We start from the raw sequence: 23,075 nt of genomic DNA on the forward strand, positions 1-23,075 counted from the left end.
AGATGGTAAGAAGGTACATACGGGAGGCCCTGGTTTTCCATCATTGCCTGGTCCTCCAGGGCTTCCGGGCGCACCCTAAATCGAAGAAGTCAGTAAGGTGGTTTGAAAATAATAATTAAAAAATAAAACATACATTTACTATAAAATTTTGAGGTTTCCACTTACATATGTAGTCTCAGATTTGCACACATTTTTTTCTGCCTCTAAAGTGTCTTAGTCAAGTGTTCTATTTTCTGTTCTTATTCAACCTATACTAGCTTAAATTTTCTTAAAATAATTTTGTTTTATTTTATTGTGAACTTATATAAGGTGTAGTCTGGTTTAAGGTGTCTTGGAACCTTTCTTCAGTTGCCTTTTTTCTTAGTAAATGACAGTGTTTTCCTTTACCCTTATTCCTGGAGGTCCAGGGTTGCCATCTCTGCCAGGTTCTCCACTAGGTCCCTTCTGTCCTGCGGGGCCTGGACCACCACGCTCCCCAGCGGGACCCTGCAAGGTAAAATAAGTCAACAAATCTGTGAAAGAGCCCTCTTTGACCTAGATATGGACAATATGTAGTCTGTAACTGCAGAACTTCATTTGTTCTCTTAAAGAGAGTTGGTGTGTTGCTGACAGGCTCGTTATAAAATCACTGTTACCTATTAGCTTGGATTGTCATGTTGGAAATATTTTGAGGCAAATTTGATGAACATCACATGCTTTAAAAAACAATATTTATTGGGCTTAACTATATTTCTGTGCTTATAAAGTCAAATATCTTTGATGGTATGAAATCAAATTTGTATAGCACTTTAAAGTTTCAAAGAACTTTCAGGCATTTTAGTTTATATTATTATTGCAATGAGGCTAAGATAAATAATTCCCAATTGATAGATAAGTTAAAGGACTCTGATTGAGGTTAAGTGACTTGCTTTCATTACAAAGCTAAAAAAATGGCTGAGCGAGGGCTGGAATCCTTGTTTTACACTGTGAGTTGTTTTTTGTTGTTGTTTTAAATCCAATATAGTTCTTTCAGATATTTAGGTTTCAATTAATAAGAAAAATGTAGAGGAGAATATACCTATTTGTAATACTAAAAATAGAAACTAAAATTTTATACCTTTTCTCCTGGAAGGCCGTTAGCTCCAGCAGGTCCTCGGAATCCAGGTGGACCCTGGGAATTGTGACAAACAAATATTTCAGTCCAAAACATTTAAACTTTTCATAATTTTTGAATGGCAATAGAGCTATTCTTATGTTGTAAAATACTTTAAAACAATATTTGGGACTGGGCAAACAATGCCTCACCCTTAAGGTGAAGTTCTATGTAGGTGACTGTGAAGTTTCCTTTAAGATGCCCATGGAAAACATACCCTTTCTCCTGCAGCTCCTGGAGCTCCATTTGAACCAGGTTCTCCAGGCGAACCAGGTTTGCCATCTTCACCTTTAGAGCCTGGAATACCTGGCGAACCAGCTTCACCCTAAAGAAGGATGCCAATAAAGAAATAATGACTGAATTAGGTTGCAAAAATTTTACCTGTTTACTACCTAATTATGTTGTATTTTTCTAAAAGATAACCAAATCATCAAATAGGGTAGTACTTACGCGTTCACCCCGTGGTCCTGGCTCTCCTTTGGCACCATTCTTACCGGGTTCACCCTAAATGAAACAAAATCTTGGTTGAAAAACAAGGATCAAGGAGCATAGACTACTGAAATTGTCATCAGTAACATCGAATTATAAAATGAGAGTGAAATCAACATAATTCCAACTGGACAAAAATGAAAAGCTTGCTATTTATATTTTTGTTGTGAAAATCAAACCATACTTTTCAGGCAACAAAGGAAAAATAAGCAACTTACTGCAGCACCTCGCTGTCCAGGAGCACCATTGGTCCCAGCTGGTCCTGGAGGACCCCGCCCTCCTGACAGTCCAGGAGCGCCAGGAATGCCAGCGGGACCCTAAAAAGCACCCCAAGAACACTAGTGTCAGCCTAACTTATTTTCCTGAATAGCTAATTTAAACATCACCAATATATTGTCATGCAAAATGCAAAGGAAGTCCTTAAGCGTGTGTGGATGAGATTAGGGTGAAGGGTTGGGACATCTTACCATTTCACCTTTACCGCCAGGACTACCATTAATCCCAGGAGGGCCCTAGAGGGGGAAAAGGAGCTTATTAATAATAATACAAATAGTGTGTATATGGTAGAAGCTGTTTATATATTTACAAAATAAATTTATTGGTGGATGTTGTGCTTTATGGAGATTAAGTGATTCCTCCAACTATAGCACAACACATAAAATGTAGGCAAAAAAATTACCATTATTTGAATAAATTAGAGATAATATGCATTTGTTCTAAATTATTAACTAATTAATATATGGTAGAGGTTTTCGTCTTGTCTCTTCTTTGAATTTTTCTGATTGGTGATTAGTTTGGGGCACCTTCTTTGAAGTATCAAAACTATTCATCTTCTAATTCATTCTGTGTTATATAAACATAAAATTCCTAAATTCTAGAAGAGTGCAAATCTCAAACACTACCATTTTCAGTACTAATTAAATCAGTATTTGTCACAGTAGAGTCACTGCAGAGCACTAAGCCAAGATTTCTTTTTAAAAAAGTGATTTTAATTAATAGCAATATTAAAACATACGAATGCTTTCATGAAGTAAGTGTTGCAACACTGTCCGTCTCAATGGCCGTATAGGCTACTTACAGGAGGACCTTGAGCACCAGCATGTCCCTGAGGTCCAGGTTCTCCTCTTTGTCCAGGGGAACCATTTGAACCAGGAGATCCTGCAGGTCCAACTTCACCCTAAGGAATTAGCCAAGTAGTCAGTTTCCCTTGCCACATCTCATCTCATCTCTTATCCAGTTCACTCTTCAGTCCTGTGTAAACCCAGCTCTCAAAGGCTGGAGTAGGATGACTATATACTCTATCTAAAGCAAAGAATCATTAATCATAATGGCAGACAAAACTGGTAACTATGTGTGTGATTGTGTTATCTGTTTCCCAGAAAGTGACTGGGAAAAGAGAAATGGCATAAGAAGAGATATCAGGATAGTTGAATGCCAGATATAACACGCTTCTGGAATCACGAAAGAGAGTAAATGGGGTCAAATACAAGGTTATGGAATGAGACTAAGATTTGGGTGGTGAGCACACGAAAGAATATACAGATGTCGTGTTATAAGGTTGGACACCTGAAACTTATGTAATCTTATTAACCAATGCTACCACAATAAATTTAATTTAAAAAAAGAATAGGGCTTTAAAGATCTCTACAGATATAAGATAGTCACTTGATAGGTTAAAAAAAATATTTTCATGAAGAAAGCCAATGATTTTCTGTTGCCTACAAAATATTGTTTATATTCTTCTATAGAAATACATGTTTACCTTAGCACCAGGGGAACCAGGGAATCCTGCAGTTCCAGGAGGACCAGGTGGGCCCTGAAAAAAATTAAATACCATTTCAAGAGCTCTTAGTCAAGTCAATAAAAACACTGCTAGTAATAATATATGAGCATATACACAACACAGAAGACAATTATGCAGATAAAATAGTATTTATCATTCATGAATGAATATTATGTGGAGAAACAATGTTGTAAAATAAAGAGAGTAAAATCTAAAGTTAGAAAATTTGGTTCTGGCCGTGCCCTCAACTTCTGCCACAAATTCTGTAGACTTTGTTCAGGTTACTTTGCCTGAGCCATCATTTATAAAATAGAAATAACATTATTATGTATTTTGTAGGTTTCTTAATTGTCATATCCAGTACTGGCTCTCAGCTAACTTTGTAAGCACCATACAGATGTTAGCAACTGGCCAAGTATAATGAAGAGTATCAGAATTTTGTTTATGGTTTTAATGTTTCTAGACTAACTGTTTCTAGATTTTATTTATGAGTCCAGTATAAATTTGAATTAAATGTTTATGAACAATGAGTTTGGGGGCTACAAGCCATATCATTCCAATATTCAGTAATCCATAATTTCTCACTACCCTGAAGCAAATCAGGGTTGGATCAAAAGTTACTTACCGGTTGTCCATCACTTCCTCGAGCACCATCATTACCTCGAGACCCCTAAAAATATAAGTTTGTCTTAAATATCTTCTTAATTCTGAAAGGCTGGTGACAAGTAATATTTTGACTAAAATTCTGACTCAGTTGAGTTGACTTATCCTTAGGTATATTAAAATCTTCATACTAATTATATACATTTTGAAGTCAATTTATTAAAATTCATATATGTAATAATGATCTAATGTAAAAGGATTGGAGTCTGTATTTTACAAACTGAAGGTAAATAATGGCTCGGATAACATATGCAACGTTTACTCAAAAAATATCTTCAGTGAGGATAATGACATAAATCACTTATGTGTTTCCCTGTAATTATGGCTAACATTTTATGGAGGTGACTTCAATTGCAATTTTATAGAAAAGAAGTTTTCCTGCCGATTGTCACAGCCTGAAAACCTGACGGAGACACTTATCTGTCACTCTGGGTTGTGATTGTGCTATGGTAGTAACAATACTCACTGCGGCTCCAGGAAGCCCTGGCCGTCCTCTCTCACCAGGAGACCCTCTTGGACCCTACAGAATTAGATTGAGAGTAATGGTTATGCTTTAAACTTGACATGTGTAAGAATAGTTGCCGAGAGAGCAAGGCAAGTTTGGGCTTAGATGGAGGTTAATAAAAAAACTGAAAATTATATGGTATGAAATATAATTACCATGGGTCCAGGAGCTCCATTTTCACCTGGAAGACCATTTTCACCCTAGAAACATTAAATATGTTACCATTTTGTATAACAGTAAGAACATTTTAATGCTTTAAACACAGCATATTATGAAAAATATTATGGAAACCAAAAAATTTTGAACAATATCAAATTTTTGTTAGCATTTTTTAATTTACCAGAAATCTCAATTTCTGTATTTTAAAAACATGAGGACTAACCAAAAGTAATCAATGAGTTATTCAGAGATATGTAATCATTTCTAATCTAGACAGTTAAAGTTATCAGCTTTCATGGAAGCTTTAATGGAACACCTCAATTAGTCACTATTATTCAGCTCCTGAAATGCAAAATACAGGTAAATTTCAAGGAAAGTTAAATGTCAAAATATAAATCTTAAATATAGCTATAACAATTAAGTACATTTATTTATGAAAATGTGATTTTGTTGTGATTCACCTTTAATCCAGGAGCACCTGTTTCACCCTTTTCTCCATTTCGTCCATCAAAGCCCTATGAAATATATAAAAATAATAATAATAGTAAAATCTGTTAATAATATAGAATGGTTGAAAATTTTACATTGAATTTTTTATAACTAGCTGTTCCACACAGCAGTATTTTCAACATTAATTTAAATAATTTAAAACTTCTTTAAATGGATTGGAGACATTTGACATTGATTTCATAGTAAAAAAAATCTGAACTAATTAGAAAGTATAATTTAGTCCAATTAGGAAGTGGCCTTAACTTAGAATAGCAAATATCAGTTTCAAAGATTCTGTCTCTATTAGTTGATAGATTTTGGTCTCAGTTGGTTGAATCCACCTAATATTTTACATATAATAAAGTTGCTCAATTTGATCTTTAAATCATATTAACTAAATCTATGAATAACACATAGTTCTCAATAACATATTTTTATGTTTCTTCTGCTTGTGGTGATAAGAAAATCAAATTATTCTTTCCCAAGCCTTTTTATACACTTAAAATCAACGTATTACTTTGCATAAAATAACTAGTTTGTTTAGCAAACAAATAATGTTGACAGACAAAACAATCAAATAAACTAGTTGTCAGAATCAATCATTTTGGCCACATACTCAATTGTCCAATAATATTGGTTAGGCAAGTAAACACTGTCTAATGGGACAGCTTATAGTCAATTTAGAAACTCTACTTACTCTGTGTCCTTTCATACCGGGGAATCCAGGCATGCCAGCAGGACCTTTCATACCCTAACAATAATGAATAGAAAATATTTTAATGAACCTTCAAATAGAATCACAATCCAGTAGTAAAATGCCTTCTCTTTTTAAGTTTAGTTCAATTTAATTATGTAATAATTTTCAGTCTAAGATCATTGTCATTACTGCAATTAATTTGTGGGTGCTGAAGACTTACTGGAGGTCCAGGCAATCCTCGCTCTCCAGTTCGTCCGGGTCTTCCTGATTCCCCCTAGGAGGAGACATAAACAATACATAGGTGTTTATATATAGGTGGAGAAAATACATGCAGCCAGTTAGTGAACTGGTTAATTTCCATTTTTCTCACCAGGGACTTATGAAAATGGTTGAGCTAAATATGTAATTGTGAGATCAGCTTTCTTAATAGAAGGAATGAAGAGCTTCTCCCACATCAATGTAAAGTTATGAATAATGCAGGCATTTCTCATCAATGAAGTATTATAACCATCTCTCAATCCAGTGAGATGAATTTGTGATTGGAAATCAAATGGGAAAAGAAGAATAGCATAATATTAAAGGCATTTATAAGTGTTGAAATTCATAAAGTACAGGTATCAAGAGGCAGAGAGAAGAAACTTATTTCTTCTCCAGTTATGTGACATAGTCACTGGATATGTCTTCTTGACAGAGTCAAGCAGAACATTTTGGGGTTCTGCTAGTTTGGAGTTTAATAGATGATATATGTAGTTATGCAAATACTATATAGATATTCAAAGATTCATAGGAGCTAAAATGTCATTAAGATATTAACAATTTTGAGTAAAGTTTTTCTCTCTGAAATTCTGCATATGGTATATGCTCTTCAGAATATTCCAAGTTGAATTTTACTGTATCCCCATTCAATCTTTAAAAGCTTACATCTTTTCCGGCAGGACCAATTGGACCCATAGCACCAGGAGGTCCTGGAGGGCCCTGAAAACAAGGAAATAGAAAACAAATAAATCTGTAGATCTTTCTGTTATAGTTAATTTATTAGTATATATTATGTGCATTCCTGGAAGTAACCTCAATATTTCTCATCATGAAAATGAAACATTAAGTTATATTATATCTATATTATACCTATATTATATCCAGTTTTCATTGATAAACTTATTTTTAATGAAAATTAAAAATATCATGCATCTATGTTTTATATCATATGTGTGTACTTATAAACTCAAATAAACTTCTATGTTTTTGAGATATTAAAGTTTTAAGTATATAGGTATTTACAAATATTTTGAAATATTAAAAGAACTTCATCTTACTTGCTCATTTACATAGCATGTTTTCTTGGAGAATTCCATTGGATTATGTTTATTTCTACTAAATTAAGTTTTAAAAATTATATAACAGAATAGTATATATGAAGGTGAACTGAGTGGCTACAGGAACATTAAATTTATATTTAAGAGATAGAGGATTTGGAAGTAGGCTTGTGATGGCTAATTAGCCAGAGAATTCCTAAATTAAATAGCAAGTGTCTCTTAGATATTTAAACCATTAAAAGTGTCCAAACGATCATTGAAACAAGTTCATCTATCATAAAAATATCATTTATTATTTTAAAATGTGAGCATAAATTTAATCTTTATTTAATAAGGGCCTATGATATGTTTTAGAAAATGAAGGTGGTCTCTATAAAGATTTGTCAATTTATTAAATATAGATATAATTGCTACTTACTACAGGACCAGCTTGCCCAGGTTCACCAGGGGGACCTTGGTATCCTGGAGAACCCTAGTAGGTAGAAAAATATGCAAATTTTTAAAAGTAACTTAATTTTCATATGATTCATTTACACTTTGAAGATAATATGAAATCAAGATAAATTTAACATGTGGTTTAATTTTACCAAAGTTTTAATTGCTAATAGTTGTTGGTAGAGTAGAATGGAATTAAATACGAAATTCCAACATCTTTGATAGTTTCTTGGTTGTGACTTCTCTACTTAATTAGAATTATGCATCCTGGAATAGCTAAATTACAGCAGTATCTATATTAATTTGATTTATATAATATGCATGAAGAAAAAAGCACCACTAATGGCCATACTTACAGGGGAGCCAGGATGACCAGATGAACCAGGGGGACCGGGAGGGCCTGGGGGACCCTGGAATGTAAATTTGAAGGACAAATTCAAAAATAAATGCATCTGAAATACACTTTATTCAGTCATCAAAGAGATGTGTCTCTTCAGGAATGATACTGACATCTTTAAAAATGTGAGCAACCTACCTCATTACATAACTATTCATGGATATGATTGATTTTATTAATCATTAAAATGCCATTCTAAATAAAATTCCCACAGAATCAATAAAAATTATTGATAAATATTATAAAATGTTGGATTGAATCCCCCAAAAGTGTATTCAAACTCTGGAAAAATCCATGCAAAATGCTACGTGAGAATCCCTTCAATATTAGGATACTGGTATTGATGATGAAGCAGTTTTGCCTGGCAGCCCAACTCATTGTAGAAAAATATTTATCTGCATACTATACCTTCCAGTTTCTAAAATTAACGGTGCAAATCAACCCAAAAGTTCTTAACTACATCACTGAGTTATGTTAACATGAAGATTTAGATGTGCATATAAGAAAAATCAATATGTGGAACAGTGATGAATTACAATTATAACCAACTGATTTATCATTTTTCAGAACTATAGATTAAACTAGAAAACTTTCAGTTTTATAAACCGTTAGTTCTAAAGACTTAATAAATTTATAAAACTACAGTTTGTAATTAAATTTTCTCTTGTAACTTCCTTCTTGGAATGTTCATCAGTAGTGGCTTTTTAGTTTAGTTTTGTTTTTTTTGTTGTTGTTTATTTGTTTTTTTTTTTTTTTTTAGTAAAAACTGTGTACTTGATTGAAAAATAGAATTCATAATGTGAATATAGCAGAGTAAGACCAGATGCTTACTTAGTTCTTCTTCTAGCTTTGAAAAGATACAAAAAAAAAAAAAAATCACAGCCCCTGAAACTAGAGATTTGTAAAATTCTCCTTGTACAATTTACTTCATAACAATTTTAAGGGTCTTTCTTTAACTCCTTATTTGGCTCTATTAGTTAACATTTTGTCCTCTTTAGTTTCAGAAGTGACAAATATGGGGTCCAGTGATCTGGGTAGCAATCCTCCATAATCCCCAAGAATCCAGCGTCTTTTCATTTACAATTATATACCTTTTACTGGCATTGAAATAATAAACTTCTCTAGTGTTGCTCCTCCTCAGAGGCTGACTACAAGGGTCATTACATGGGACACCATGCATCATGGGCACGTGCTGTGTCCTGGGTTCAATGCTTTTTGCTATTTGTTTCTATAAAAACTCTAGGTCATTTACATTGAGAGAAACCATTTGGGTGCAATGTGAAAAGCTATTGTTTACAGTAGATGAATTTGAAGATTTGATGAATTCTGGAAATAACTATTTGAGCCCAGGAATTGAGGCGAGGCAGATTGTGATACAGGACATTCATCTCTCAAAATGTCATCTAGAAAGTAGCATTTAATTAATGAAAAGACATTAAAAGAAGATTCTGAACAACTTAGATGAGAGTGAGAAAAAGTGGAAGTGAAAAATAACACTTGGTTAAAATTAGGGAATATACAAGTGTGAGACCTAAGCATGAAGGCAAGTGGGCCCGTGGTATAGGTGGTTGTATAGGGTAGAAATGGGTGGCAAAACAGGCATGAAATGAGAGGCAGTGAAGGAAAAATCAGTTAGGACAGAAGGCCCTTGATAATCCTACCTTTTCTTTTCCAGCCTTAATTGAGAATAAGCTATTCTGTACAATTCTATAATAATACTAGAAGAACAATCATTCAAAATTTAACAAACTGGAAGGCTAAATAATGTTCTAAAATGCTGAGAAACACTTGTACATACAGCTGGCCCGGGATAGCCTGGGAGTCCTCCTCCTCCTCCAGCCTTCACATCGAATGACTCAAACTGGGGAGAATAGTTCTGTAGCAAAGAGACCAGGTAGATAGGATCATGTTGATATATAGATCATAGTTCTTTTCAAAAGCATTTAGAAGTGCATGCAATATCTACTATTCACTGATAGAAACTTTCCGCATGCCAGTATGTATTATTTAATTATCTTGCTTATCTTGTCTCTCTGTAGCTTTGGATACAAACACTTGTTTATGCAATGCACAAATCATGCAACTAACTGCATGCAATGTTTATCACAAACAATCTGTTCCTATATGCTCTTACCCAAAATATTATTTCTAAGTAATATTCACAGCATTAGAAACATACTGTTTGAGACTGAAAGAGCCTTGAGAGCATATAACCTGACATTCTCAGTTTGAGCAAAAAAGATGAAGTCAAATTATTTTCCCAACAGTTAATAATACAAATAAAATGTATTATCTCCTGGCTTCTGATTAGTATGCCAAACAGAGTCATCAAAAAATAAATATCCTCGTAGAAAATAAGCACAAGAACAATAGAAAGGCTCATGTGTTTATTGGATTTCTTTGGAGATTATTATATTTTGAATTGTAGGCTGAGCAATGGGTTCTGTTCAGTACCAGGATAAGACTAAGTTAGATAATATCTTTTGCTTCCTGTTGATTGGCCATTTGAAAATCATCATTTTAAACTCATAGTGATTTGTATGTTTGTTGTTAAATTTTTCCTAACTCCAACACAGCAGAAACTGTGTTTTGTTTATGTGTTTGGTTATTTTTTTACATGCAGAGTTAGTTAGTTGCCATGCTTTTCAAGAGGAGCAGGTTCTGGAAGCTTGTGCTCTGAAGACTTGGCAAGAGCAGTAGCATAGGCTTGAATCATCCTGTCAACTTGAAGTCTATAGTGTTACAGCTCTTCAACCACATTTTGTTCAAACTTTCAAAGGCTTCACCGTTATAAGGGGCGTTATAAGGGGAATAAGGCACAGTTGCAGCAATTCCTAAGCTCTCTATGTTAATTCTTTCGGGAGTTGATGGTTCATTTATCAACCTGCCTGCTAAGAATTTGGGAAATTTTGCAAAGATACAGTAGCAGTAGCATCAGCATTATGAGGAAAAGCAAATCTTTATAAAGCACTTAGAATAATGCCCAGAACTTATAAGCACTAAATACGAATTTGTAAAATACATAAAACAGAGAAAAGATATAAGAAACCCACAAACATGAGAAGAAAAGGAAATGAAGTGAGGGGGGGATCTTTTTATCCTGGAACTTATTACCTGATTACCAGTAGGGCATGATTCACAGATTCCAGGGGGGCCGGGAGAACCAGGGGAACCTGGTTGCCCTGGAATACCAGGGTCACCATTTCTCCCAGGAATACCAGGAGGGCCCTAAAAATAAATAAATTAATTGATTAATTAAATTTTTTTTTAAAATCATAGAAAAAATTTAATAAAACAGTGAAAAGTCCTACTGATTAAGAATCATTATCAAATTGTAGCTTCTCTGCTTTATAATGTGAGGAATCGGTATAAGTGATAGATTTTCTTGGGAATATATACATTTTTAACCAAATCATGTGAATAATTTCAGTGTCGTTTATTCCTTTGTTTATTGACCTACACTTTGTTTTTCAAACTGATAATGGGCATGAAGATATTATATGAAGTCTGGGAAACTTGAATCTTTACATGTATAATTATGGATTCTCAGTTGGAGTTACTTTGTGTCATTATTTAAATATGAGTTACTAAAGGAAATGTATGAATGATGAAAGTTCAAATATAGATAGGCTATTAGGAAAAAAAAAGCAAACTACCCAAGGAACTAATTTCATTTCACTGAAGAATGTTTACTTACTGGATCTCCCTTGGGGCCTTGAGGTCCATGGCCATTAGGAGGGCGAGTAGGCTAATAAATGGAAAAGGTACAGATTAAACAAGACACAGGAACAACTTTCCCATGACGTATGTCCCAATTTTCATAATTATTTCTTATCCTAAATCATATCTAATCCCTGGTTCTAAACTGGAACTTTCACTTTTTACATGTAATACAAACATGATTGACAGACATTACTTTCACTTCCTTTTAGGCTCCTATGATATAGGAACTATTTATAAATTTAAATATAAATCTTGAAGATATACAAATTCTTTAAACTCACAGCTGTTGGAGGCTGTGGGCAAACTGCACAACATTCTCCAAACGGGATTTCTGGGTTGGGACAGTCTAATTCTTGGTCGTCACATATTATGTCATCGCAGAGAACTGAACCTGAGTCACAGACACATATTTGGCATGGTTCTGGCTTCCAGACGTCTCTATCCGCGTAGGACTGACCGAGATGGGAGCATCTTCCGTCAACAACTGGAAAATAAGTAAGATGGTGTGATATTTTCTTATGTTTTGCTGAAATGTGGTTTTTGTTATGCTGTCATGACTATTTCCAACAGACAAAGTGGAGATAGTCTGAAACAAAGAATTTCAGCTTTTCATTAAACTAATTTGTGATTATGTTCTTATGAGCATGCTTACGTAAAAAAATCCACAAAGTACCAAGAATGTCATATTTTCCCTATATAATATGCTGAGTAATAAGAGATTGCTTAAAATATCAAATCAGTTTATTAACCTCACATTGGTGCACCATAGTAAATTTTCCTTAAGGTCAGTGAGTATTTTATTTCATTTAGGGTAAGAATTTAACACCAATGGAAATCTCACAAACATGTAAATATTTATTAACTGTGCAGTTGAAAACAAGCCTCTCTACCCAATTGTTATTCTTTGCTTTAACAGTTGATGGGAGCATTAAACTATAAAGATAATTTTGTCATTACTTTTGAAGACTTTCTGGATTTTATTAACCCAGTTGAGAAATTCAGGGGAAAACTCAGCTACTCTTGGCAGGATAACACTCTTCCGGATTCCTGGGAAAACTTTAACAAAGCTTATTGTATATATTGACTATCATTGTTAGCTCTGTTTGGCTTTAGTAGGTCAACATGATATAACATAATACATTGGATATCCCATATGGATGTAAAGAGGCTTCCAACTTACAATAAATAAATAAATAAATAAATAAAAGTTTTTTATTTTATTTTTTTATTTAATAAATATTGGCAAGAAATCAGGAAAAATATAAGGAAAAATATGAATTGTGACCATGTGTATTTGTGGCTTAAAGCAGTCAAAAATTTGCTTCAACCAAAATTTTAGACTCTTTCCTAATTATATGTAAGGTATTGAAATTTCACCAGCTATTATGAATGAATCAGCCTAGGGGTTGCCAAAATAAAACCTGGTCTCAATTCTTAAAGCATTAGCTGTGGATTGTGGTTAAAGACAACTTTAGTTCTTGAGAATTACTATGATGGCTTGCCAGTAACTGAGTAAATAAATAAGAAGTTTCTAATCATCTGCAAAAATTTTTGCAAACGACGAATGATGTACTGCTCAGTATTTGTATTTTTCTGAAAAGTGAATTTTTATTTTCTCAGAGCCCAGATATTTTAAATGTCTGCTGAAAGAGGCCTGCTTGGAGTAGTGAATAGTTAACAACTACACTTTTTGCTGCCTTGGGGCCTTTATGTGGGTCCTGAGATTTTTACATTTGGATACAGATGTAAACCACATACAGCCATGAAGATTACCTTTTCAAGTTCCTGTTTCTTATATCTTCTCCATATGTCAAGTAATTATGATTTAAGTTCCTGCTAAGTACTTTGGGTTAACAGGTTTAGCTGGTTTAGTAAAAGTTCACAGAAAAGGAGAATTTCAGAACCTATACACTCTACACCGTACTGACATTGCCTCCACTCCTTGTTTCCATTTATGTGTGCAGATACAACTTGCATGATCTTGTGCAAAACCCTTGATCGATTCAAGAAGTTTTAAAGTTCATTTGTTGTGTTATAATTACCTCATGTGGTCTACAGCTAATAAAAGGAAGCATGATTGTTTTATTGCAATTTTAAGTAGGCAGGAAAGAATCTGTTTATTTAAAAAAGTTATTCTAGTTCCTCCTCCAGGTTTGAAACAGATATATGAGAACATTGAGAAGAAATATTGTCTAAGCTTTTAAAGGAACATTCCTTTATACTTACTGAGTATAAAAGCTGAATGTCAAATACTTAACTAATGCAAATGAAGTAGGCCTATTTAAGTGTTATGAAAGATATGCTTAAGAGAGACACAATCTTTTTCATATTATTATGAACAGTAATAATCTAGGAGGGTCTAGGCATAAAAATCATTGTTCTGTAAACATAACTGATATCTTCATTTAAGAATCAAGTTCATTGTTTTTCACAAAAGGCCTGAAAGTTTTAATAAGATGGAGGACAGTTTAATAAAATTGCATGAAATGCTTTTCTCGATCTTAGCATTGGCTTCCTTTTCTTAAAAGAAATCATTTTAAAACTTTCCTTAATTAACTTTATATGAAATGTCTTAACAGATTTGTTTTAGCTAAATATTTCCCCGTTAATTATGTGGATTTCCAGCCCCCTTGAAAATACCACTAATGTACAGAACACTGATTATAGTTGATAATACTGTACTGTATACTTGAAAATTGCCAAAACTAGATCTTAAGTGTTTTCAACACACACACACACACACACACACACACACACACACACACACAAACACACAAGATAACTATGAGGTGACGGATGTATTAACTTGATTGTGGTAATCGTTTTACAATGTATATCAAATCATCACATTGTACACTTTATATACAATTGTATTTGTCCGCGCTACTTCAGTAAAGCTGAGGAAAAATATTACTAGTTTAAACTAATGATTCTTTTAGCTCTGTCTCTGGATCAGGAATGTCTACATTTTATGTTATAAAACATTATGTATTGAATATTAATGGCATATTACAGACAAATGAGGATAACAGTTAAAGCTACGGTCAAGCAGCTCATATTTTAAATAACTTCTTATGTTCTAAATGTGCCTTAAAATTGACAAAAATCCTCCCTTGTGTATTCATCCTCCTGTTTATGTCCCCTTAAAGGTGTCATCACATCAGTAGAAATAAGTATTTTCCATTTGCTCTGCAATCTATTAAATAAATGAACACAATTATTTACTTATTAAACTTGTAAACAAATTCATTAGAATTGGGATAAACCCAATGTTATGTAAATGAAAATTGTTAGTCAGCCTTCTATTTCCAAATTTTATTAGACACCATGTACATTATGCTTTTTAAGGTCTGAATAGAAAGGTATAGTCATTTTAGAGTACTTCTGCTTTTTTAAAAGTAATCTTGGTCTAAGTGAAAAAAAAAACACAAAGTTGGAATGCTTGAAAAATAAGAATTAATGCAGTTTTGTGTATTGCCATAATTTATTTCGCATCCATTTGAAAGAAATTTGGCTCTCCTGAGAAGTCAGTTCCTATAGAAACTTGTGGCTGACAGTCAGACTTTCCTCTATGGCTTTGTTGAAAGAATGGGGAGTTTTATGCAGTTTCCTCTAATTTCTTGTCCTGTGCATGACAAAATATGGTTGGCAATATGTTCTCCTGGAAGCTAAAATGTACACAGATGTCTCATGGCCCTCAGTTTTAGCACTATAGACTAATTACACATGGGAAAGTCATGGCAGAGGCAAAGGAAAAAATGTTTTGTTTCAAGAGGAATAAAATGTTCCAGTTATCCACTTGCAGCCTTTAGAAATGGAATAAGTAATGGGATTCATAAATAATAGTCTTCTCATATTATTCCCTTCCTTTCTTAGATATCTAAATTCAGAGCTACCTTGATTAAAAAAATAAGTTAAATACTTTTGCAAAAATGTTAAATAAAAAGGGCAAATGAGCTCATTTTTACTACTGGATAAGTAATAGATTTTCCAATTACTTCCTTTATTGTTATTGCTTAAACTGAGTCTCCCTGTTCCAATTTGTAATTAATTTTAAACTTCATCTCTTATAAAGTACAGTATTGAAATAAATTTATTTGTGGTCACATAAGCAATGCATTAGACTAAGTCATCTCCTTACTGGGATCTAAATTACAAAATAAAATGAAGCTAGTATATGACATAATCCACTCCTAGCTTCTTTTATTTCTGAGCTCTCTGCTTTGGAACTTCTGAGAAAAAGAAAACCAAGTAACATAATCTAATATGTTTAGATGTGCTTAAAACTTTCCCTTTTGTTTTCACTCTTTAAATGTTAATTTATGTTGATTTTATTGCTGTGACTAAAAAATTAATGCAAGCTATGTTTGTCTTAATTCCATTTTGGGAGTAAAAATAATATGCCCTAAAACATCCAAAGTGTTAATTTAGCTTGCATGACAAGTTTAATATTTTTCTCTTCTCTTCTTACTGATACATATGATATGTAAGTTATCATAACATTATTTTCCTGTTTAGAAAGTTGAATATTTTGTAAGTGTATATGTGGAGTTCATACAGTTTCACACTGAAATATATTTGGTTTTTAAGTGATAGTAATGTTTGGATAAAATACATTTTTTTAAGTATGTTTCTCTTGTTTAAATATTTATAAGAACATATTGAAATGTTAGTTAAAAAGGACTTTGAAGGAAATATTTGTAGATCTATACAGATGGACAATTTCAATTTTAAAATGTTGTTTTGCATGGACAAGGTAGATTCTGCTTACTCTTGTCCCAATCAAAAAAAAATATATATGTGTATATATATGTATATATATTCATATATATATATATGAATCATTGTTTCTAGGTATTTTCTTATTTTGTTTTTTACAGACATATGATTTTATGTTTCCAATTAAAATTTTTCTTTAGGTGATTAATGTTTTGTCCTGAAAAATAAAATAGAGAAATAGAATTAAAAGTATCATATATCTAGCAATCAGCAATTGCATTATAATCTGATTAGTAACAAATTATAGAAATAGTAAAGAATATATGTTCTACTTGTTTTATTCTAGTTGACACACATCTTTAAATTTTACATCTGATAACCAAAAGTTTACATCTTACCTTCCCTATTACTAAGTCACTAAGTACTTTAATTTCTTTCTTGCAGTAATTTGATTAGGCTTGTACGGAATCTCTCATGCTGTAGGCATTGTTCTGAGTGCTTTGCATATGTAGTTTACTTAACCCTCCCAAAGGCCCTATGATATAAACGCTATCCTAATCCTCAGTTTACAGATGAGGAATCTGAGACACAGAGACACAAGTAATTTCCCCAAGGTTATAAAATAAGAAAAGCTAAGATCGGAACCTAGGAGAGCTGTCTCTAAATTTGATACTCTCAACTACAGCATTCTATTCCCTTTCTGCAGTTTCAAGAGCAGTGTAGGATTAAAGAAGCCAGCTTCAAAGTTCTGTTCCATTATGGTTTCTCAACCCTACAAACTTAAAACCAGACTCTAAAAAGGTAGACTTTGTAAAGGGATACCAGTTTTCTACAGAATATCTTTTCTATCTGGTCTCAAACCAAGAAGTTAACATCTGGAGTTGAATTCTGTTGTTATTTTCTCCTGACCTTATGAAAAAGAATTATATCTCCAAGGCCACCCTAATGACATCCAGACCACCAACAGGATTAACATGTGACTGGAAAACCTAGCATACCTTTACTATATACAGAGAAGTAGGATTCCAACAGCAACAGCAACAAACAGATAAGAGGCTTCTGTATCCAATGCAAAAAAACATTATTAGGATGTCTCATTAAAACATTGATTTTCAGATAATATAGTTACTAAATAATTCATATTAACGAACTTCTAACTTCATTAGAACGTTCCCTTCTAAGTTTGGACATTATGAACATACTATGCAGCTCCATAGAGTGGTTCTCTGATTTCAATTAACTGGATAAACACAATCCCTGTTTGCCCTCATCCACACCAAATACTATAGAAAACAAAGTTACAGAAAAAGAAATGCTATTTTACTGAAACACTAATTTCTCACTGTGAATTTTCAAAGCAAATTTAATTTTTAATAGTTTCTGAATCCTTTATCTTTGATCCTTACATTTTTCAGGCGTTTTAAATTTTACCCTCTTCTTTGAACTTTTCATTTTGTTCATTAAGCTTACATTTTAAATGGCAGTTCTTGACCCCAGTTATGGAAAATACAAGGGTTTTGTTAGTTAATCTGAAAGGAATCCACTTTCTGCTGTGTTTTCATTAGGCACAGACAGAAGTTCCAGTGGTTAATGTAACTCCCCAAACTGCAGTTAACAAATGATTTGTGTAAGAATATCTATCTCATTTTTTCCGTTGTCATCTTGACATGAAACAGGCAAAGTTTCCCCTTTGAAAGCTCTGGATTTTTTTTTTTTTTTTATACCATATGACCCTCCCCCCTCCCACCCAGCTTTCTTTTTGAGTATGGAAAACAATGAGACTGAGGTTTTTTTCTTTTCCAGGGAAAACTGTTCTAAAAGAAACAGTCCACTGAGACGTTTCCAGAAAGTGATTGTAGACCTGGAAACTTTACAAATGTTTTTCATGTCCAGCAAAGGCATGTTTAAAACTTTAACTCAAGCAATCCACTTTAATCACTTCAAGACGGTGATATCATTTGATGTTACAAAATAAAAGAACTGGGCTACAAAATCTTTGGAACTCTGCACCAAAGGAGTCATCCACAGTGAAAACCATGCAGTTTCGGTAGATGGCACTCTTCTCTTTGAATGACAAGTCAGGGTCTGGCAAGTGACTCTGGGTGGGGAACAGGGCCTTTTCTTAGTCTCACCTCTACTCCTAGAAAACTTACAGCCAATGACTCTTGATGTTTAAAAATAAGCCCATAGATAAGACATCAATCCAGGAATCTTAATTAGTTAAAAGGCACATAATCGCACTCTTTCCTTCTTTCCCAGAAATGTTCCAATGGCTTTGCTGGCTCTTACAATACTGAGATGTTTAATTTCAGAATTTAATCACAGTATATATTTACCTACAGGCCTTTAGGTCATCTGATGTTGAATACTCTGGAGGTGGTAAGGAAATGCAAGGTATCATAAATGAAAAGCACACATTTTTGTATTAATACTTTACTTACTGAATTTGTATTACTACAAAACTCAAGATAATTTCTGGTTAAGTCATAAGTGAGCCTCTCGTTTAAAAAAATGATTTACAAATTCAAAGTTGAGTACTTAACGGAAAAAAATAATCTACCTTTTTTCGCCTTTATAAATGCATTAGCTCATCTATTTTCTAGGAAAATATAACATTTTTTAGTATGTCCTTTCAATGACAAACTGTTACAAAAATAAGAAAATCCATGTACTCTGAATATCATGCATATTTTATTTCCTCTACTTATCTAGGACTTAATAGAATTTTGGTTCTCGCCTTAACTCTGCCATTTTCTAGTTGTGTAATCTCAACTAAAGCAATAAATCCATATTAGATGTCTGAGACTGAAGTATGTGAGCAATTAGGCATTCTCTCACCTTAAAATACCATTGTTCCTACTGATTTTATGCCAGATTTTTTCCCATTAATTAGGTATGTTTAATTTTAGAGGCAACACAAACCAGAAAATTAGAATGCTGCTTGATCTGTTACAAATTCTCTTTTTTAGAGCATAATGGAAAATAGACTCTTATAACTTGTAATAAGGAAGGAAGTGATTCTCTGAGTCCATTTACAGTTTTGTAATTCTAAAATAATTAAAGGCCCACAGTTCATGGTCACAATGGAATTAGCAAATTCTCAAAGTATAAGTTCAAATGTTAAGATACTTTCAATTAAAGTTTATCTCCCTGCCCTAACGAAGCAATATTATTTAGTAATATCTATCTATCCATTGATCTATCTTTCTAATAAGCAATACTAAAAATATTTATGTCGATTCGGATAAGGACTACATCAGAAACTTGAAAAATACTCCAAGAAGTTGTTATATGTTATATGTAGGATTATTATATGTGGAATTTTGAAAATGGCCCATGTGTATTTGGCAATATTTTATCAATAATATACTTATTTTCTTGGGAAGTAGTGTTTAATATTTAAAATTCACACATGAATATTTAAAAATCTCATTATGAAATACGGAATCCAGCTGTGTAACCTTTATGTTGGCATTGGTTATGTAACTCTGCCTGTCAGCCACTAGGCGGTGAGTCTTTGTGCTTAAAACCTGGCATGTTTATAAACTACAGGAAATATGAAACAGACCACATTTCTCCATTGGTGGAATAGAATACAAGAATTAAACAGAACTTTCACAAATGTGTAAAAAGATGAAAATTCTTTGTGAGGATATGTTTTATGTTCCAGAAAATTCATGTGAGTACACTGGAAGTTGGTGTTCATAAGAGCTGTGGTGTTTTTCTCTGGGATTCTCAGGACATGTATAAGAAACCTGTACCCCAGAACTACATATGATTATTCTCAATGTGCTGTATATTCAGCCACCTCCTGTAACCTCCCATAAGCTACTCCACCAGCAGAATTTTCTTGTAAATCCTATAGGGAACATAAGATGTCCTATCTTAAAGTACCTGAACTTTTTTATCATGACAAACAAAAACAGTAAGCTGAACACAATTCCTTTCAACTTCTTTTGAACTTAAAAGTACACAATGTATCATAGCTCTTTATTATTTTCTATAGCTAAAGAGAAAAAAGAGAGTAAAAATAATTCATGTGATGTAAAGATAATGTAGGTATCAAACATTTTTGTTTCTCTAAAGTTAGATTTAGAAGAAAATTAGCCACAGTGCTTCTAGAAGATTGTAACCACCAGACAATTACAAATATTTTGTCAATCTTTGAACTAAACACCAAAGGTTTGTAGTCATTTCAATAAATGGGAATTGTCATTTTCCCCCCTTAGAAATTAGCAGAATTTAAGAGCTTGAGGAAAGGTAAAAGTCTTTATTGAGGTGGGGGTGTGGTAATAGTGATTTGGTATTCTAGCCAAGGACTGAGAGTTGTAGCATCTTCTGGGAGGGACAGAATGGGGAGGAAATATGGAGAACAATGAGAGAGTAAGGAGGATTGAGGATTATTAGGAGAAAAGGGGGGAGGAGGTAAGAAGAGAGAAGAGATGGAGGCATAGGGAGGACAAATAATGATGGGGTGGGTGATGGAGGAAGGGAAGAGGGAGGAGGAGAGATGAGGAGAGATGGGCTTGCTTAGGAGGGGTAGGGCAACGATGAAGGAATGAAAAGGGGGAGGAGATGAAAAAGAGCCAAAAGGGGTGGAGAGATAAGGAGGGGAAAGGAAGGGAGAAGAGGAATGAGGGGGAGAGGAAATGAAGGAAACAAGGAATATGGGTTTCTTTTCTTTTGTGGCCACTACATAACTGAAGAAATGTCATTGGGTGTTTCCTCCCTACTTACATATATATGACCTATGAGGACATCAAAGATATTTTTTCTAAAAAAGCAAAGAAATCCATTTCAGACATCATGTTTGCAAAAACTATCAGTTTAAGTTTAAATGCAGACATTTTTGATCATGTGCAAATAGAAATTAATGTGTAATTATTTCTACTAGCACCTTCAGATTTAACATTTAAATATTTACTTCTATGAAAGTTTGTTTTCCAATTTGTCCAGTATTTTCATGACTAAGGGAAACATCTAAATTAAAAGAAATAATTTCACATAATCAAATAATAAGGTAATTATTGATTTGGGGGAATGAGAGCATAAAAACCATTGTTTGCACTTAATAGAAAATCCAACAAGTTAACTTTTTTGAAGTCAAATAGTACTGTCTTTATCTTATTTGCAGAAAGTCAAACATTCCTGTTGAAGATATTTTTAAAATATTCTCTTTATTAATGCAAATGTAGTTAAAATATAGAACATATGTAAAACACTAGACCCTTAAAAACAAACTATTAGAAAATATGTGTTAACCATGTAAATGTTTGAAACAAAATAAAAACAGCAACCATGAAACATTTTGAAAATTTTGAATCCATTTAAAGGGCTGAAGATATTATTTTGTTGCCATTTTATAAAAATCTATTCAGTAATTCTAATAATGTGTAGTATTTTCCTTTAGCGTATTCATAATGCATGCTATTTTTCAAATGAATTATCTTGTTGGGAAAACAATGTGCGATATTCTACTCTTACAAAGAATTCAGCATACAAAGGAAAGAAAAAAGGTATTACAAGAGACCAATAACTTCCAGACTGCCTAGGGAAGCATTCCAAGATGTTAACAATCCAGGAGGGGAACTTTTTAAAGCCATTTTAAAGGTTTCCAGTGCCGTTAACATGAAAACAAGTTAGTACAAGAACATCTTTATCTTAAACAACCAGAGAACTTTTAAACACAAAAATGACAATATTATTTCTAAGCAAATTCGAAAAAGCACCATCATGGTCAGTTCTAGCTTCACAATTGGGAGTTTACAGAGAAAATGATCTTTTAGGAGACTGATTTCCCCTTTATACCTATTTCCAAGGAGAAATAAAGACAAAAACTCCATAAAGTTTCTTGAAATCAGTGCCTACTCACCTTCTGGGAGCTGTTGTGCCAAAATAACAGTGGGATGAAGCAGAGCAAGAAGTAACCAGGTCCCCTTTTGCACAAAGCTCATCATGTCTAAATATCAGACATGAGACTCTTTGTGCAAAAAGGAGAAAAGAAAAGCAATTCAAAGTAGCACCATCAGTTGTTCCCTGCCCTTCAGCACCGGGCCCGTCATAAAACTCAGCCACTGAGATTCTTTTGCTTTGGCCTTAAATAGGAAAAAGTTTGGCTTCCCTCACTTTCCAGCCCCTTTCTGAAATATGAGAGCAGCACCCATCCCCTTAGCAGTAAAAGAAATGATTAATATGTCTTTTTCCCTTATAGAAGACACAACCCACAAAGTAAGAAAAATAGCACATCTGGAGCTTGTGTGCATCTGTTTATGTATCAGTTTGTTACATATTTGGTCACATATATGTTTGTATAACTTAAGAATATGTATCAAAATGCTCTGCCTTATGTTTTAACAAAAGAATTAAATGTATGTATTTTTTATTTCTCCTTATAACATTAACAACTGCATAATTTTGAGAAAGTGCTTGATGTCTTTTCCCTGGGCATGGCTAATTTGCAAACCTTATCTTCCTAGAAGTGTTTTATATTGGGATTTTGCCAGATTCTACTCTAACTCAATTTAAAGAGGGAACTGTAAAAGATTAACTGAAAGAAAAGCCTGTTTGTCCC

The 23,075-nt window shown here is 33.3% G+C and overlaps 1 protein-coding gene across 1 annotated transcript in view; it reads right to left on the reverse strand.

Moving 5' to 3' along the window:
• Nucleotides 1-22,598, reverse strand: part of COL3A1 (collagen type III alpha 1 chain) — a 39,988-nt gene extending 17,390 nt beyond the window's left edge. The window contains exons 1-23 of the mRNA XM_033112574.1: nucleotides 22,377-22,598; nucleotides 12,067-12,269; nucleotides 11,760-11,810; nucleotides 11,177-11,290; nucleotides 9,861-9,938; nucleotides 8,022-8,075; nucleotides 7,649-7,702; nucleotides 6,839-6,892; nucleotides 6,138-6,191; nucleotides 5,918-5,971; nucleotides 5,193-5,246; nucleotides 4,728-4,772; nucleotides 4,534-4,587; nucleotides 4,030-4,074; nucleotides 3,384-3,437; nucleotides 2,700-2,798; nucleotides 2,089-2,133; nucleotides 1,840-1,938; nucleotides 1,583-1,636; nucleotides 1,350-1,457; nucleotides 1,097-1,150; nucleotides 388-486; nucleotides 22-75 (exon numbers count right to left, since the gene is read on the reverse strand). Of these exons, the coding sequence (XP_032968465.1) occupies nucleotides 22-75; nucleotides 388-486; nucleotides 1,097-1,150; nucleotides 1,350-1,457; nucleotides 1,583-1,636; nucleotides 1,840-1,938; nucleotides 2,089-2,133; nucleotides 2,700-2,798; nucleotides 3,384-3,437; nucleotides 4,030-4,074; nucleotides 4,534-4,587; nucleotides 4,728-4,772; nucleotides 5,193-5,246; nucleotides 5,918-5,971; nucleotides 6,138-6,191; nucleotides 6,839-6,892; nucleotides 7,649-7,702; nucleotides 8,022-8,075; nucleotides 9,861-9,938; nucleotides 11,177-11,290; nucleotides 11,760-11,810; nucleotides 12,067-12,269; nucleotides 22,377-22,461 (1,665 nt within the window). The 5' untranslated portion in view covers nucleotides 22,462-22,598. The remainder of the gene's footprint in view (nucleotides 1-21; nucleotides 76-387; nucleotides 487-1,096; nucleotides 1,151-1,349; nucleotides 1,458-1,582; nucleotides 1,637-1,839; nucleotides 1,939-2,088; nucleotides 2,134-2,699; nucleotides 2,799-3,383; nucleotides 3,438-4,029; nucleotides 4,075-4,533; nucleotides 4,588-4,727; nucleotides 4,773-5,192; nucleotides 5,247-5,917; nucleotides 5,972-6,137; nucleotides 6,192-6,838; nucleotides 6,893-7,648; nucleotides 7,703-8,021; nucleotides 8,076-9,860; nucleotides 9,939-11,176; nucleotides 11,291-11,759; nucleotides 11,811-12,066; nucleotides 12,270-22,376) is intronic.
• Nucleotides 22,599-23,075: the final 477 nt, after the last annotated feature.

This window comes from Rhinolophus ferrumequinum, chromosome 8, assembly GCF_004115265.2.
Source record: "Rhinolophus ferrumequinum isolate MPI-CBG mRhiFer1 chromosome 8, mRhiFer1_v1.p, whole genome shotgun sequence".
In the NCBI taxonomy this organism is placed as follows: Eukaryota; Metazoa; Chordata; class Mammalia; order Chiroptera; family Rhinolophidae; genus Rhinolophus; species Rhinolophus ferrumequinum.